The sequence below is a fragment of the Pogoniulus pusillus genome, chromosome 2 (genome assembly GCF_015220805.1).
Source record: "Pogoniulus pusillus isolate bPogPus1 chromosome 2, bPogPus1.pri, whole genome shotgun sequence".
NCBI classification, from domain to species: Eukaryota; Metazoa; Chordata; class Aves; order Piciformes; family Lybiidae; genus Pogoniulus; species Pogoniulus pusillus.
The window spans coordinates 47,057,200-47,075,044 of record NC_087265.1 but is presented as its reverse complement, the minus strand read 5'-3'; the positions used below and the strand labels follow the sequence as shown (position 1 = coordinate 47,075,044).

Here is a 17,845-nt window from a genome sequence, read left to right as displayed (position 1 = left end):
TTCTATTTTATATTAGCAATACTTAGCTTAATTTCCTTGAGGTGTAATCTATATTGAACTAAGGTGTGATAATAGTCTCTTCCAATCTGGTTGATTCTATGAATATCTGCCTTTCACACAATCATAGAATCAACCAGGTTGGAAGAGACCTCCAAGATCATCCAGTCCAACGCTGTCCATTCAACCAGACCATGGCACTAAGTACCTGATCCAGGCTTTGCTTCAACACCTCCAAGGGACAGCGACTCCATCACCTCCCTGGGCAGCCCATTCCAATGCCAATCACTCTCTCTGCCAACAGCTTCCTCCTAACATCCAGCCTAGACCTCCCCTGGCACAACTTGAGACTGTGTCCCCTTGTTCTGTTGCTGGTTAAGGGTCACAGTCCTGCAGCTAAAGGAAGAGCTGTTGATAAAGTGGTTCACCAAAACAGGTTTAAGAAGGTCTTATTAAATGTCAAAGCATACAGAAACCATGAAGACAGGCATAAAGTACAGCCAGGCTCTGAAAATATTTAAGGCTTTGTTATTCCTAAGTGTGCATTTGAAGCAGTCCAGGTCATAATGTTTACAAAGTGCTGATTAAGGCTACTGCTTAGCTTGTTGAATTGGGATATTTTTATTACCTCTCTTGGTCAAGGTTTTTGACTGCATTTAAAATTGTTTTAAAAGCAGGTGGAGTTCAAATGCATAAGCACTTTGAGAACTGTTAGGAGCTCTTAGGATTCTTTGGAATGTTTTGTGCTGGAGAGCAGCCAGGCAGAAAGGGACTGGGGGATACTGGTAGATAGTAGCTGAATATGAGCCAGCAGTGTGCCCAGGTGGGCAGCAGAGCCAATGGCATCCTGGCCTGGCTCAGGAACAGTGTGGCCAGTAGGACAAGGGAGGTTATTCTGCCCCTGTACTCAGCACTGGTCAGGCCACACCTTGAGTGCTGTGCCAAGTTCTGGGCTCCTCAATTCAAGAGAGATGTTGAGGTGCTGGAAGGTGTCCAGAGAAGGGCATCAAGGCTGGGTAGGGGCCTGGAGCACAGCCCTGTGAGGAGAGGCTGAGGGAGCTGGGGGTGTGCAGCCTGCAGCAGAGGAGGCTCAGGGCAGACCTCATTGCTGTCTACAACTACCTGAAGGGAGGCTGTAGCCAGGTGGGGTTGGTCTCTTCTGCCAGGCAAGCAGCAAAAGAACAAGGGGACACAGTCTCAAGTTGTGGCAGGGGAGGTCTAGGCTGGATGGTAGGAGGAAGTTGTTGGCAGAGAGAGTGATTGGCATTGGAATGGGCTGCCCAGAGAGGTGGTGGAGTTGCCATCCCTGGAGGTGTTGAAGCAAAGCCTGGATGAGGCACTTAGTGCTGTGGTCTGGTTGACTGGCTAGGGCTGGGTGCTAGGTTGGACTGGATGATCTTGGAGGTCTCTTCCAACCTGTTTGATGCTATGATTCTATGATTCTTATTTAATCCAGCTAAGCCACTGGCATGCTGAGAAATCTTGGGCAAATACTTAATTTCATAGTTCCTCCTCTTAGGAGCTGGAAGTGACACAGTCTATTTTCTTGTCACTGTGACTAATTGCTGTTGGAGAGGAAAGCACTTTAAAAAGCACAAACCTGTTTGAAGAGAGCATTTTCTGTAACTGCTCAGGGTTTCTGAAGTTTAACACAGTTGCTCAACTTCCCCTGCACTTACTGATAGCACTATCGGGTTGCAGTGCAGAGTTACTAAGTAACAGAGACTTGATTGCTCATAGGTTTATTGTGTACTTACTCTTTTTTCTTTCCCAGAGATGACCCATCTGTGATCAACATTTCTGATGAAATGGCAAAAACTGCTGTGTGGAAGACATTACTGATATCCTCAGAGAATGCAAAAGATAAGGAGTCAAGCTTTCCTTCTAAAAGGTTTTCATTTTCTCTTATTGCATTATCTATTGCTGTCAAAGCAGCATTGCAGTGTTCTCCTAGTGCTCAGAAAGGTTTCTAGCATCTAGCAGTTCTACCTCTTGAAAGTTTCCTTTTACACACATCCAGTCACAGTATTCTGAGCTCAAAACCCCAATTCACTACTTCACTGCAGCCACAGAATCACACATATCTGCATGCCACTTAGTTATGCCACAGTGAAAAACGAAGTTGAGCATGCCTTATGCTTGTGGAACGTATCACCAACCCCACACCTGGAGATTGCACAACAGCTGTTGTGTTTGTTCTGCTTGCTTTGGTTCTTTCCTCTTCAGAAACAAGTGGTCATGTTATCTATGCAGAGAACCCACTACTCTGAAAGCAAGCTGCAAATATTTGGCGTGAAAGTAACTTTAAGATTGCATCGCTTTTGTTTGTAGTTTTTCTCTTGCTCAAAACAGTAAAGTACTTAAAATTTTTGGTCCAGAGAAATGTAAAATGAAGCAACAATTAATTTTACCAAGGTATTGTGGGAATAAGAAAACCATAAACAGAAGCACAGTGTGATTGTAAGAGACATCTTCCTCTGCTTTCATACGCTTTAGGTTTAACTCTTTTCTACTTAATTGGTTCATATCACATTTTATCATAAGCTTTCTTTTCTGGACTTCACAGGTTTTAGGTTTAACTGGTTGCAACTTGTTTCATATCACATTTTATAACAAGCTCCCCTTTCTGGTCTCCATAAATTTTAGGTTTAACTCTTTTCTACCTATTTGTTTCATATCACATTTTATCATAAGCTCCCCTTTCTGGTCTTCAAAGGTTTTAGGTTTAACTCTTTTCTGCTTATTTGTTTCATATCACATTTTATCATAAGCTCCCCTTTCTGGTCTTCAAAGGTTTTAGGTTTAACTCTTTTCTGCTTATTTGTTTCATATCACATTTTATCATAAGCTCCCTTTTCTGGTCTTCAAAGGTTTTAGGTTTAAGTCTTTTCTGCTTATTTGTTTCATATCACATTTTATCATAAGCTCTCCTTTCTGGTCTTCATAGGTTTTAGGTTTAAGTCTTTTCTGCTTATTTGTTTCATATCACATTTTATCATAAGCTCCCTTTTCTGGTCTTCATAAATTTTAGGTTTAACTCTTTTCTACTTATTTATTTCATATCACATTTTATCACAAGCTCCCCTTTCTGGTCTCCATAAATTTTAGGTTTAACTCTTTTCTGCTTATTTGTTTCATATCACATTTTATCATAAGCTCCCCTTTCTGGTCTCCATAAATTTTGGGTTTAACTCTTTTCTACTTGTTTAACTCTTTTCTACTTATTTGCTTCATATCACATTTTATCACAAGCTCCCTTTTCTGGTCTCCATAAATTTTAGGTTTAACTCTTTTCTGCTTATTTGTTTCATATCACATTTTATCATAGGCTCCCTTTTCTGGTCTCCATAAATTTTAGGTTTAACTCTTTTCTACTTATTTGTTTCATATCACATTTTATCATAAGCTCCCCTTTCTGGTCTTCATAAATTTTAGGTTTAACTCTTTTCTGCTTATTTGTTTCATATCACATTTTATCATAAGCTCCCCTTTCTGGTCTCCATAAATTTTGGGTTTAACTCTTTTCTACTTGTTTAACTCTTTTCTACTTATTTGCTTCATTTCACATTTTATCACAAGCTCCCTTTTCTGGTCTCCATAAATTTTAGATTTAACTCTTTTCTACCTATTTGTTTCATATCACATTTTATCATAAGCTCCCCTTTCTGGTCTTCACAGGTTTTAGGTTTAACTGGTTTCAACTTACTTGTTTCACATCACATTTTATCATAAGCTCCCCTTTCTGGTCTTCAAAGGTTTTAGGTTTAACTCTTTTCTGCTTATTTATTTCATATCACATTTTATCATAAGCTCCCTTTTCTCGTCTTCATAAATTTTAGGTTTAACTCTTTTCTGCTTATTTATTTCATATCACATTTTATCATAAGCTCCCTTTTCTCGTCTTCATAAATTTTAGGTTTAACTCTTTTCTGCTTATTTGTTTCATATCACATTTTATCATAGGCTCCCTTTTCTGGTCTCCATAAATTTTAGGTTTAACTCTTTTCTACTTATTTGTTTCATATCACATTTTATCATAAGCTCCCCTTTCTGGTCTTCATAAATTTTAGGTTTAACTCTTTTCTGCTTATTTGTTTCATATCACATTTTATCATAAGCTCCCCTTTCTGGTCTCCATAAATTTTGGGTTTAACTCTTTTCTACTTGTTTAACTCTTTTCTACTTATTTGCTTCATATCACATTTTATCATAAGCTCCCTTTTCTGGTCTTCATAAATTTTAGGTTTAACTCTTTTCTACTTATTTATTTCATATCACATTTTATCATAAGCTCCCCTTTCTGGTCTTCATAGGTTTTAGGTTTAACTCTTTTCTACCTATTTGTTTCATATCACATTTTATCATAAGCTCCCCTTCCTGGTCTTCATAAATTTTAGGTTTAACTCTTTTCTGCTTACTTGTTTCATATCACATTTTATCAGAAGCTCCCTTTTCTGGTCTTCATAAATTTTAGGTTTAACTCTTTTCTACTTATTTATTTCATATCACATTTTATCATAAGCTCCCCTTTCTGGTCTTCAAAGGTTTTAGGTTTAACTCTTTTCTGCTTATTTGTTTCATATCACATTTTATCATAAGCTCCCCTTTCTGGTCTCCATAAATTTTGGGTTTAACTCTTTTCTACTTATTTATTTCACATCACATTTTATCATAAGCTCCCTTTTCTGGTCTCCATAAATTTTAGGTTTAACTCTTTTCTACCTATTTATTTCATATCACATTTTATCATAAGCTCCCCTTTCTGGTCTTCATAGGTTTTAGGTTTAACTCTTTTCTGCTTACTTGTTTCATATCACATTTTATCATAAGCTCCCCTTTCTGGTCTTCAAAGGTTTTAGGTTTAACTCTTTTCTACTTGTTTAACTCTTTTCTACTTATTTGCTTCATATCACATTTTATCACAAGCTCCCTTTTCTGGTCTCCATAAACTCTTTTCTACTTATTTATTTCATATTACATTTTATCATAAGCTTCCCCTTTCTGGTCTTCATAAATTTTAGGTTTAACTCTTTTCTACCTATTTGTTTCATATCACATTTTATCATAAGCTCCCTTTTCTGGTCTTCATAAATTGTAGGTTTAACTCTTTTCTACTTGTTTCATACTACATTTTATCATAAGCTTCCCTTTCTGGACTTCATAAATTTTAGGTTTAACTAAATTCTATTTAATTGTTTCATATCACATTTCATCATAAGCTCCCCTTTCCAATCACTCTAGAAGCTGACTCCCCGAAGGTAAGACTCTGTCCCCCATCCTTGTTCTTGATCCTGTCTTCTAATTCAAAATGCTGTCACCTTAAAAAACAAAGCCACTTGACCTTTTTGGGGGAGACAGAATGGAAAGGAATGTAAAATGTCTTCACTGAACTCCTTACTATTAAAATGTCTTGTGTATTAAACACAAGAAGTGTAGATTTAGTACACTGACATATTACAGTGAATTTGTTCCTACATTTTTTTCCCCTATTGCTTTTGTAACTTAAATTCTGTGCATTTCTAAACGTAGTTTTCAAAACAAAGCTCCACGTTTGAAGATATTCACTGTTTTATGGTGAAAAAATGCAGTAAGACCTTTTGTAGTTAAATATTGTTGTTTAATCTTTTTTTCACCCCCAGAATGGCATGCTGCCTTTCAGTCTTGCTCCTTTCCCTGAACAGGATGAACAGTTTATGATCAGGGAATTGTTGTTTCAGTACCCCACTGATAGGGTTATTTGAAGGCTATTTCCCTGACAGTCAAATATTAACAGTGTGGTTCTCATTTGCCTTCCACCCTACACATGGGCTAAAAAGGGTCCTGTCAAAGTGGTGTGCATGGGAGAAGTATGTACAGCAAGGTTTTCTTACCCTATGTGCTTCTGCTGTCCAGGCTGTTGAAGCCTGGAGAAAGAAGAAACTGATGTGGTACGTTCACAGTAGGCTGGGTATGCAGTAGCTGTTGTAAATCTTGTGCTGAATGTTGCTTTCTTTGCTGGTATGACAGATGATGTAAACATGTACTGGTTTTACCTGAAATCTGCACAGATCCTGTGAGCAAAGAGCATCTCCACAGACAGTGGCTCAGACAACACTGGTAAAAAGTGCTTTGGCCTTTCCATTGCAGTAAAACAGAAACTCGTTTTCTGTTAAGCTCATATTTAGTCTCTTGTATCTTTGCTCATGAAAACAAAGACTCAGGTGAAAGGGAACTAAGGCATCACGGGTTTTATGGTTTTAGGTACGAGCATCTTGTTGTAAAGGATCAGCCTCTAAAAGAATCTAAACCCCTGACTGTTTCATGTGCTTGTCTCAGACCCCCACCCAGGCAAAGTAGACTCAAAAGTACTTCAAACCTGGGAGGCTTGCTTTCTGATAAGCAAAACCACAGACAGCATTCATCTTAAATCACATCAGAGACAGAGCTAAAGGAACATTATATTCCTAAATGCATGCATCAGTGCACAAAGATTAACAATCCAATCCTAAGCAAGCACTGAGAAAAAGGAATGCTTGGAATGGTAGCAGGTTTAAGGATAACTTTTGCAGGTGATCCAGACCACCAGTACCACGCTGCACATGTGCTTCCCCTCTGTGATGGGAGTCTTACCACAAGGGGGGAAAAAACATCACTCTCAGAAGTATGTAGTGCTCTTTTTCCTCTTGTCAGGTCTAATCTTACACTAATCTCCCCAAATATTATTAAATGGGGATAATGAAATTATGATAAGACACTGTGATTTCATGTGATGCCTTTCACATAAGGCACTGAACAGCACAGAATCTGGAAGTTCTTCATACCAGTTATCTTTGGACTTGGCCAATGATAAACTAAGGTCACCTCCAAAGAGAGATTAGGCAGGAAGAGTTTATGCACATGACTTCTCAGCCTGGTGTATGGATAATATCTATCATAAGCCTGCCCCTGACATTGTGAAATCATAACCCTGCCCCTGATGTTGTGAAGCAGTACAGCCTGTGGCAGTTCTTGCATACTGACCTCATAACAGTAAAGTATCTAAAGAGAGGACTCAACTGACATTTACTTAGCCAGCTGCTGCCTAATCATAGAGGCAGCTGAATGTTACCATTTTCCAACCTTAATTTGTCCTCACTAAAATACCTAGGGACCTAAAGGTCTTCTTTAGAGCCTGCCTTGGTAGAACTGAACACTGAGGCACCTATCTGAAACGCAGCCCTCTTCAGTACATGGAGTTAAGTATTCTTCTTCTGTCTTTCCTTGTGATACTAAGCCCTTTAGATAGCAACTTCAAAACACATGCAGAAGACATATGTATAGAAGGTAGTCCTAGCTGGTCTTTGAAAGTATTGGAGAAAGATGTATCTTATCACTTTCTGGATGATAGGAGTTCCTTTCTGTACCTGAAGATGCGTGGAGCCTGTGTCCCAAACCTTTCTTCTCAGGTCTTGCTAAGATTACTCCATGGGTAGGGAGGAGGACAGGTCTAAGCCCCTCACAGATTCACTGGTGTTATGTGTTACTGGTGAAAGACTGCCCTTGTCCTTTCTTTTTCCTTCAACATTTCTCAAGGCAATAAAGCCCACATCTGCAGGAGATGCTCAGAGATGTGAATCCTAAATAGAAGGAAGACTTCCTTGGTATCACAGAGGCACCTAAAACATGGAAATATTGTAGACCGTAAGACACAGGTTACTAAGCACAGGTAACTCTCTGCCTGATGTACTGCTGCACTTCAAATTTACCCCCCCAGGGATTTGTTTGCATACCCTTTGTGTGCAGAAAAGTGTAAGATACTCAATTCTATTCCTGTTCCACAGAAGGTGACAGATTTGGCAGTCGAAGCGGCACAAGTTGGTATTCCTTAGCTAGTTCCATTAACACCTCTGTAAGCAGCCATAGGCACAGAAGCAAGCTTTGGGTGAACTGAATTGTATCCTTAAAACGATTTTTACATGAAGAAGGATGTCAGATGATTGTAAAACTGTGCATGAATCACCTTAAGAATTTGAGAATTGATTTCTTTTTTTAAAGCCTTGTGTAACTCAGCCTATTTCTCATTCATTCTAGTTAAGGAATTATTCCCATCAAACCTGGTAGGTTATGTGCTTGATGCAGGTTTGTTCTCAGAACCATCCTTTCTTTTTTTTTTTTTGTGAGATAAACCCTGTCACTCTCTGTCCAAGGCTTGATTTGCCTGTGTTGTGGAAGCCTCTTGCCATTTTCGTAGTGTGATTGAAACTCATTGCAAGAACCTGACCATTTATTTATGCTGTTGTAAACGAGGACCTTCTTCACCAAAACCAAAATCAGCTGCTTTGCACATACATTGCTTTCTGTAGGCAAATCAACAATGAGGGGGAAAAAAAAATCCAGATCTGAACTCTGCTGCAGAGTTCTTAGTGATACATTTTTTGTCTGATCTGTTGGGGTTTGGTTTGGTTTGTTTGTTTTTAAAGTTTATTTCCTTATAATGCATACACAAAGATGTATTTATTAAGGTCCTACTATTGTCACTCTCTGTCCTCTCACCCTTCTCCAGCTCTCCCCAGTCATGATAGGGCTGGGTGCTAGGTTGGACTGGATGATCTTGGAGGTCTCTTTCAACCTGGTTGATTCTATGATATTCTATGACTGAAAGCCAAACAGCAGAGCTGGAATTTGGCTTGAAGTGCTCTAGTTCAGAAACATTACTTCCAAATGGACACTGAGAACAGAATACATGTAATTGACAAGAAATACTTACCAGGACCTCATTTGTGCTGTTTATACAATCATAGAATCAAGCAGGTTGGAAGAGAACTCCCAAGATCAGCCAGTCCAACCTATCCCCCAGCCCTATCCAGTCAACCAGACCATGGCACCAAGTGCCTCATCCAGGCTTTTCCTGAACGCCTCCAGGGATGGTGACTCCACCACCTCCCTGGGCAGCCCATTCCAATGCCAATCACTCTCTCTGCCAACAACTTCCTCCTAACATCCAACCCAGACCTTCCCCCAGCACAACTTGAGACTGTGTCCTCTTGTTCTATTGCTGGTTGTCTGGGAGAAGAGACCAATCCCCACCTAGCTACAACCTCCCTTCAAGTAGCTGCAGACAGCAATGAGGTCACCCCTGAGCCTCCTCTTCTCCAGGCTAAACAACCCCAGCTCCCTCAGCCTCTCCTCATAGGGTTTGTGCTCCAAAAGTGAAAGTCTACATGAAAGTGTAGGCATTGTCTGGGAACTGCAGCAGTACCTTTAATCAATTAAAGAGTTCTCTTTGCCACCCAAAAAAAGAGAGTAGCTAAGTAGCTGTCTTTGCTTGCATGCTGGCTGACCTGTCTGTCTCTACATCTTGCGTTTTCTCCCCACCTCATCACTCAAGTGCTGGCTGATGCCTTCTGCACCACTCAGCACACAAACTTCCACTTGCTTCCCAGTTTGTGCTATGCAGCATGAAAAAAATGAATGATCAGTGCAGTGTTGTTTTTCAGGTGGATCACGAATAAAGTGCTGCTTTTTCCTTCTCTTCCTAGTGCTGAAACCAGGAAGGAGAAGAAAGCTGACTCAGGGAAAGGCGTCGACCGGGAGACTTGTCTATGACTTGCTCTTCAATTAAGTTTTGAAACAAATGAATGACTGGAGTGCCACAACCACTAAATATAAATGATTTGAGCTTGTAAACGTTTGTCTTTCATCTCAAAACTAGCACAGGTAATGTAGTGCAATATTTGTCTCATTTCACCTTGTCTCCGTGTCTCCCTTGTCTGGTATTCCCTGTTAAGTCTGCAGTAGGCAATGCAAAACGAATCTTGGATCACCTTTGCTGATACAGGCTGTTTCTCAGTATTCATAGCATACATTTGTCAAAGTTTCTTTCATATTCAACTTTCCTGTTAATAGGTTTGTACTGTATTTTGCTACTCTTTTCTGTCTGAGAATACTTAATACTCTTCGTTCAGGATGAACTTGAAAACATTTGTTCCAATTTTTACTTTCGTTTTTTAAAGTCACAGGACTAGACTTAAGTCATTTCAGGAGACCCAAACTGGCAAGCAGAAGTTTTTAAAGTACCAATCTGATCTGACCCTGTGAACCAACTTAAGAAGGATAATCCTTTCCTCCTCGAGCTGTCCTTTTGAAGTCACAGATGACTCAACGCAATGAGGATTGCAGGGTCAGATTCTGTATTGGTGAAGTTTTCCTTGCTTCAGTACAGTGAATTTACTATTCCAATTTGTATGTAACTGGAACATAGTCATATAAATATATATATATATATATAAGAAAATCTCTATTTAAAATCTATGTTAGAACATTCTCTCACCTTAGTTGAAGAAGACCACCACATCCTTTGATGTGAAACATGGGTACAGTATTTCTTACGACGCGGTCTGTGATTAGAGTTATCTTCTCTTGTCTTGTATGAATGTTGCTGTGCTAGGCCAAACAATGCATTATGGCATTCATCAAGCCATCATTTTATAAGTGGGAAAGTTTTCTAGCTACAAACCTTTACCCCACAGGCAGTTCTACACTTGACCAAGGATTTTCCTCTTTGTTGCCCAAGTACAGCCACAGAAAGAGCTTATTTGTATTATCTTCTCTTTACTAACAACTGTAAGCCTGCTCTAGGGTAGGGTGTCCCTGCCCATGGCAGGGGGGTTGGAACTGGCTGATCCTCGTGGTCCCTTCCCAACCCTGACTGATTCTATGATTCTAATTTCAGGGGTGGTGTATAAATACATAAGTGGGTAGCTTGCTGTTGGTTTTGTTAAGGCTCTTCACTATTCCATCAAGTAAATGTCTATTACAAGATAAAAAGACAACATTGCAAAATCAAAGGTGGCTTTACAGAGACATTTCTCATCATGGATTTTGTTACTGCCTGATCCTTCAAGCTGTTCTTTTGTGTAAAACAAGGACTATGAGATTAGGTTCTATGAGAGCTATGGAGCAAAAGTTTTATTGTGTTATTTGGAATTTTATGGGGGTTTACACTTCTTTTTTTAAAGATGATTTTTAAATTATTAAATGAAAGCTAAATCTTTACTATGCTGGCACTTTGAATCCTACAAATAAGGTTAGCCTTGTAAGCTTTTTAACAACCCCATCTACAGGGCTTTAACATTCCTAGCTGAAAAGTAAAACCCACTGAACGAGTTCTGTTCTTTCTGATGCCATCACTTTGAATCCTACACATAAGGTTAGCCTTGTAAGCTTTTTAACAAGCCCATCTACAGGGCTTTAACATTCCCAGCTGAAAAGTAGAATCATAGAATCAACCAGGTTGGAAGAGACCCAAGATCATCCAGTCCAACCTAGCACCCAGCCCTATCCAGTCATCTAGACCATGCCACTGAATTAGTTCTGTTCTTTCTGATGCCATCACTTTGAACCATACACATAAGATTAACCTTGTAAGCTTTTTAGCAACCCCATCTACAGGGCTTTAACATTCCTAGCTGAAAAGTAAAACCCACTGAATGAGTTCTGTTCTTTCTGATGCCATCACTTTGAATCCTACACATAAGGTTAGCCTTGTAAGCCTTTTAACAAACCCATCTACAGGGCTTTAACATTCCTAGCTGAAAAGTAGAATCATAGAATCAAGCAGGTTGGAAGAGACCCAAGATCATCCAGTCCAATCTAGCACCCAGCCCTATCCAGTCAACTAGACCATGCCACTGAATTAGTTCTGTTCTTTCTGATGCCATCACTTTGAATCCTACACATAAGGTTAGCCTTGTAAGCCTTTTAACAAACCCATCTACAGGGCTTTAACATTCCTAGCTAAAAAGTAAAAACCACTGAATAAGTTCTCTTCTAGCTTAAACCTTGCAGCCCAGCTTTCAAAATGTGATAATCTTCCCATCAAGAACATCCATCACACTTCAAGTACTCCTTCTAATGTTTTTTTGTGTGTGTGTGTGTATGTTTTACTGCTTAGCCATAACTGGTAAGTGCATTTTGCTGCAAACTAATAGGGTCACTGTTCTAAAATCGACTTAGCATTATCAAAGGCCATTTTTATGGAGAGGGAAAACAAAAATCATTCCAATGGACACAAAGATGGATTTACATTTAATGCAATGTTTGTATTTGTAAATTTAGGGGGTGAAAAAAAAAAAACAAGCTGATACATTAAGATTAAATGCTTTGTTTTTGTGCATTTGATGATAAATTGTAAGATTCCAATTGTTTTAAGGTTAGTATAGAAGTCAAATACTGGTTTGTCCCAAAAGCAGCCTGGTGGTGTTTTAATATATTGCTGACTTTGTTACAGATCATGTAAACAAGCAAAGTGTATTAGTTTCACTCAACCAACTCTTAGATCTATTAAGAAGTCAGTGTATTCAATGGCATTCTGTATTTCTGTTCAGTATTTCAGAGTGGTTTTATTTGAAAGCAATCACTCTGGTCTTGTGTGAATTTAAATGCTATTCCACTGTTAAATCTTTTAACACTCTGAAATCACACACAATAGAAAGCAAATGTAGTGCTGTATTTACTTCTAATTTATATATATATATATTCCTGGTCAAATGACTCAATTTCTTGGTTGTAATTTATTACAGAAGTTTATGTGTACATGTGAATAGACTATTGTGTTTTTCACAATTAAGAAATGTTATGTGAAAATAAATATTTATCCTAACTAACTTTCAACTTCATTTTTCACACTGCAAACCCCAGAACAAGTATTCTGGATGGTGCCCTATTTTTCAGTGTCTACCTGGCACCTGCCTGGGCTTCACATGTTAATGAATTGTAGAGCCCAGCCTTGTTGGAACACTGCAAAGCCCAGAACAAGTATGCTGCGTGGTATCCTGTATTTTAATGTCTACCTGGCACTTGAATAGGCTTCACAAAGTAATGACCTGCAGAGCCCAGCCTTGTTGGAACACTGCAAACCCCAGAACAAGTATGCTGGGTGGTGCCCTATTTTTTAATGTCTACCTGGAACTTTGAATAGGCTTCACAAAGTAATGACCTGCAGAGCCCAGCCTTGTTGGATCACTGCAAACCCCAGAACAAGTATGCTGGATGGTGCCCTATTTTTTAATGTCTACCTGGCACTTGAATAGGTTTCACAAAGTAATGACCTGCAGAGCCCAGCCTTGTTGAATCACTGCAAACCCCAGAACAAGTATGCTGGATGGTGCCCTATTTTTTAATGTCTACCTGGAACTTTGAATAGGCTTCACAAAGTAATGACCTGCAGAGCCCAGCCTTGTTGGCTCACTGCAAACCCCAGAACAAGTATGCTGGGTGGTGCCCTATTTTTTAATGTCTACCTGGCACTTGAATAGGCTTCACAAAGTAATGACCTGCAGAGCCCAGCCTTCTTGGAACACTGCAAACCCCAGAACAAGTATGCTGGATGGTGCCCTATTTTTTAATGTCTGCCTGGGCTTCACAAGTTAATGAATTGTAGAGCCCAGCCTTGTTTGGGCTCCCTGCAGAATCTCTTTCAAACATAACACAGCTACCAGTGGTGGTTTGCTGCGTGTACTTGCTGGCAGTGTACTTGGGTCTGCCTCTTAACAAGTGAGTGCAGCACAGGGGATGGCACATAAAGGTCCTGGTCCAGGAATACAGTGGAAATTACTGATTTACTGGTCATGAGGTGGTTCCCCTTGCTCCTGAGAGATGATGCAGATCAGGCAGCAGCAGTTGGGTCTTTTTCCAACAGGTAAGGGCCATGCCATTTAAAATTGCTCAATGCTACGTACTTGAAGTGTCTGATAGTGAGAGCTTCTGCTCTTAGGAGCCTGAATTTCTGCTAAGGAAAAGCTCCCAGGCCTTAAAGCCTAATGCTGGTACCAAACCCCAATCCCTCTATTGACTCCATCTGATGAAATCTTCACTGATTTTTAAAGCAAAGACCAAAGCCTCCCACTCTGGAAACAGTTAACAGCCACACCTCAGACATTCACCTGCTTCTGTTAGAATTTTACCAAGTGCATTGTACAACAAATGCTAAATATCCATTTCAGGTGGGAGAAAATACAGAGGAAGAAAGGTAATTGGTAGGTAACTAACTGTGGTCTGTGGCACTACTTAAGGCACAACAGGTTCCTAGTGCTGACTTAGTACCTTAGTGAAAGGAGCTGGCATTCTTCTGCGGCCTCAACGTTAGGTACTCACATGGAATGCATTGGCACAGGTAAGTTGTCAGTTGCCCAAGGCAGCTCTGTTGTCTGCATTATTTTTGGAGCTGAGGGAGATGTACCAGAAATAAAGTTAAATCATTGTTGATTAGAACAACTACTACAGCTTGGTTTAGAAGTTGCACTATGGTCTGTTATTGTGGCAGCACATCTTTCTTAGAAATTCCTTTCCAGGTAATGAAATACAAGATAATTAGCACTGTACTTTGTTATGCCTCACAGGTAAGACAGGACTCTGTACTGAGGGAATACACAGGATCAAAGGATGTTAGGGGTTGGAAGGGACCCAAGGAGAACATTGAGTCCAACCCCCCTGCCAGAGCAGCACCACACAATCTAGCACAGATCACAGAGGAACACATCCAGACAGGCTGTGAAAGGCTCCAGAGAAGGAGACTCCACAACCTCTCTGGGGAGCCTGTTCCAGTGCTCTGGGACCCTCACAGTAAAGAAGTTCCCCCTTGGGTCAAGGTGGAACCTCTTGTGCTGCAAGTTACACCCATTGCTCCTTGTCCTATCCCAGTGAGCAGAGCCTTTCCCCCCCACTCCTGACCAGTCTTCAGATACTTATAAACATTTATCACATCCCCTCTCAGTCTTCTCCAGATTAAAAAGCCCCAGGTCCCTCAGACTCTCCTCTTCAGCCATGCCCTCCAGTCTCCTCATCATCCTTGTAACCCTCCTCTGGACCCTCTCCAGCAGATCCTTGGCCCTCTTAAACTGGGGAGCCCAAATACAAGTTCCTCAGAGAGATGCCAAAGATGTCAAAGAACTGCACCCTTAATGAAAAACTAACCCAGCCTATAAGTTTTAGTTAAAGGCTTTAATGATTCTCTAATTAAGCTCTGGGAATCCTTGCAGTTCTTTGTGCCTGAGAGCCAGTTAATGCATTTGTTTTGTTACAGAAATATTGACTGTGTAGTGCCAACATCAAACCAACCCCACAACTTTGGCCCTTGCATATCCAAGCTACCCAGCAGTTCATAGTCATCTTTTCTTATAACTCACCTGCACTTTTGTGACTTACCTTCATGCTGATTTCTGGTTCTTGCCCTTGAGCCAAAAGAATCACATACCTTGGAGCCCCAAATTGTATTTGCAATACACATCTCCAGTTTTGCTTCCCAAGAAAATTTACTTTGTGAGTCAAGGAGTTTTGAGGTTGGTTGGGAAACCACAAGCTTATTTTCCACCTCAGCCCCCTTCTCTTTCTCATTGAAGGGATAAGCTGCACAAAGGATCTTGACATTTCTCTCCCACCTTCCCCATCTGTCTGTATGAGTACTTTTATATCCACACCTAATGTGACTAATAACCCACAGTACACAATCACATGCTAGTCATCCACTGTCAAGAAGGCAGATGTTAAGATAATCATGGCACCTTCCATTGCATGATACCAGTCAAGAAAAGCAGAACCTTCAGAGTCTCCAAAGTAATGGATTTTTGTACAACTCTAAGAGTTTGTTTCTGGAGCAGTACTTTCCAATGAGACAGGCTACACCTTGCATAACTTAAAGTCTTTATTATGTTAAAGCAGGCTGTAGGACAAGTGGGTTGCATCATTGAATCATTGAATCAACCAGGTTGGAAGAGTTCTCCAAGCTCATCCAGACCAACCTATCACCCAGCCCTAGCCAATCAACTAGGCACTGAGTGCCTCATGCAGGCTTTTTTTGGTACACCTCCAGGAATGGCAACTCCACCACCTCCCTGGGCAGCCCATTCCAATGCCAATCACTCTCTATGTGAAATTAAGAACACTAAGATAGAGGAGCCTACCTGCAGTGCTGCAGATACAGCAGTTTACTGGGAGGCTGCAAGAAAAAGCAAGTTTGCTAAATAGCAAACCCTGCTGCTTTGCATTGTAATGCTTTCTGTTTGAGTGCAAGGAATATCCATCCCAGTCATCAGCAAATACAAAACTTCTGGGAAAAAAAAGATTTCCTGTCCCATAGCTGCTAGAGAAGACTTTTTACCAGTGCAGATTCCCACAGCAGCAGCCTTTATAACAAAGTAAGCCAAAAAAAATCACAGTAGTATGATAGGAAATAAAGAAATCAGTGCTATTAGTTTGAATAAGAATCACTCATCATCCCTGGTGAAAGCTGGTTCCATGCTTTCCTTGCAAGGCTTCTAGAACTGTAATCCAAGGGATTGAAAAGACTAAATCAAGGAACTGCAAAGCTTCTAGAACTGTAATCCAAGAGATTGAAAAGACTAAATCAAGGAACTGCAAAGCTTCTAGAACTGTAATCCAAGAGATTGAAAAGACTAAATCAAGGAACTGCAGGAAATAAAAGTGTTTTCCTTCTGCACATAGAATACTAACGTTGCAGTACCCCTGATATTGATGTTCAAGTAGAAACTGATGAGGCATTAGGCAATTTCTGCAAGATCTGTTTGAAGTTTAAGCAGGTACCATGCAACACCTCCGTTTTGATGATGTTAAGACCCAATTTAAACCCAATCAATAAAAATGCAATAGTTGCTCGGCAGCAGAAACCATTATGAAGATTAGCATTTCATTGTGTACACAGGTATCCCAACACCTGACCCTTATCTTCTCTCCAGTCATAAAGGTTTATAGTGGCTTAAGTGTATATTAACTAGAACATTCTGGAGAGGTGCCATGACTTACAACCAAAGTGCTGATGCTACGGCAGTGAGAAACACTGCTTTATGAAATGGCTCATGTGGGTATAAATATGCTTATGTGCTTGACCGCTGATGGCATGGTCTTTGTCAGTGTACCACTGTGGGAAAGAAAAATGCAGAGAACATTAGTCCTAGCTAGGTCTAAGTAATACACTGAAGCATGACAGACAGAAACACACCCAGCCATTTAAAATCCTCTGAGCAGAAGACTTGATTCAGTATGGAGGCAGAGACGCGGCAGGCGCTACGCTTTCCGTCCCTGCTTTGTGTGTGGGATGCACCATGGAGTTGTGCTGAAAGCAGCAAAATATCAGTATGGGGCTTGTCCACACAGAGAACAGAGACAGCTCCTCAGTTTAGAGTGGTGCCTGATGGCTGCACCCTGTTTGGCTGAGGGACAATGTGCACCGCTGCACCTGACTTCCTTCTACACTTGGTCAATTTCAGCACTGCTTTTCAATGGCTGGGAGAAGGTAGGAAAGGAAGAGCTTGCACCTTAGCCTGAGAGTTTCTCTGTACAGCATAGGAAGAGGCAAGTAACTACTTGAGCCATTATGCTTGATGTTGTCATGGACTTAGCTGAAATTGACTTTTCCTTATATCCTGTCTGTAGGAAACTATTGATTGGGTTTATGCAGAGATTGAGCCAGGCTTGGCTGCTTGTCTGAGAACACCAAAAAATGACCTGAATGACAGATCAGGTAAACTGAGTCAGTTACAAGAAGGTGTTCCTTTAAGTTTTTCTTATACCTTATGCCTCACATGAAGATTTCAGTTAGTGACCAGGAAATGCACGTATGCAAGTATCCTCATGATCTATGAGGTCTCTCCCAACCTTGGTGATACTGTGATATGTGAACTACTGCTGATTTCCACCTAACAAGAGGGAGGTTTTGCTGTTACTTTCATCAGACAAACCCATTGGTGTGTGCTAAACAAAACGGAACCATACCATTGCTTGAAAATCCACTTCAGCGTTAACAAGAGCTTTGGAAATCTGTGCAGCTTGCTGAAAGTGAACATTATCTGAAAAGTGAAAGTGGAAAAAAAAGTAA

At 40.4% G+C, this 17,845-nt stretch overlaps 2 protein-coding genes across 10 annotated transcripts in view; one reads left to right on the top strand and one right to left on the bottom strand.

Annotated features, from left to right (window-relative positions):
• The window catches only part of SLC4A10 (solute carrier family 4 member 10), a 193,056-nt gene extending 180,436 nt beyond the window's left edge, over positions 1-12,620 (top strand). For 6 of the 7 annotated variants that reach the window (XM_064164112.1, XM_064164124.1, XM_064164102.1 and 3 more), the window contains 3 exons: positions 1,772-1,888; positions 8,047-8,072; positions 9,495-9,642. In XM_064164112.1, coding sequence (XP_064020182.1) covers positions 1,772-1,888; positions 8,047-8,050 — 121 coding nt within the window. In that variant the 3' untranslated portion in view covers positions 8,051-8,072; positions 9,495-9,642. Of the gene's footprint in view, positions 1-1,771; positions 1,889-8,046; positions 8,073-9,494 lie in introns of all 7 variants that reach the window. The other variant, XM_064164139.1, reaches the window with a different exon arrangement.
• Positions 12,621-15,637: 3,017 nt separating this feature from the next.
• The window catches only part of DPP4 (dipeptidyl peptidase 4), a 78,787-nt gene continuing 76,579 nt past the window's right edge, over positions 15,638-17,845 (bottom strand). For 2 of the 3 annotated variants that reach the window (XM_064164177.1, XM_064164158.1), the window contains 2 exons: positions 17,743-17,816; positions 15,638-16,888 (listed from right to left, as the gene is read on the bottom strand). In XM_064164177.1, coding sequence (XP_064020247.1) covers positions 16,790-16,888; positions 17,743-17,816 — 173 coding nt within the window. In that variant the 3' untranslated portion in view covers positions 15,638-16,789. Of the gene's footprint in view, positions 16,889-17,742; positions 17,817-17,845 lie in introns of those variants that run through there. The other variant, XR_010306977.1, reaches the window with a different exon arrangement.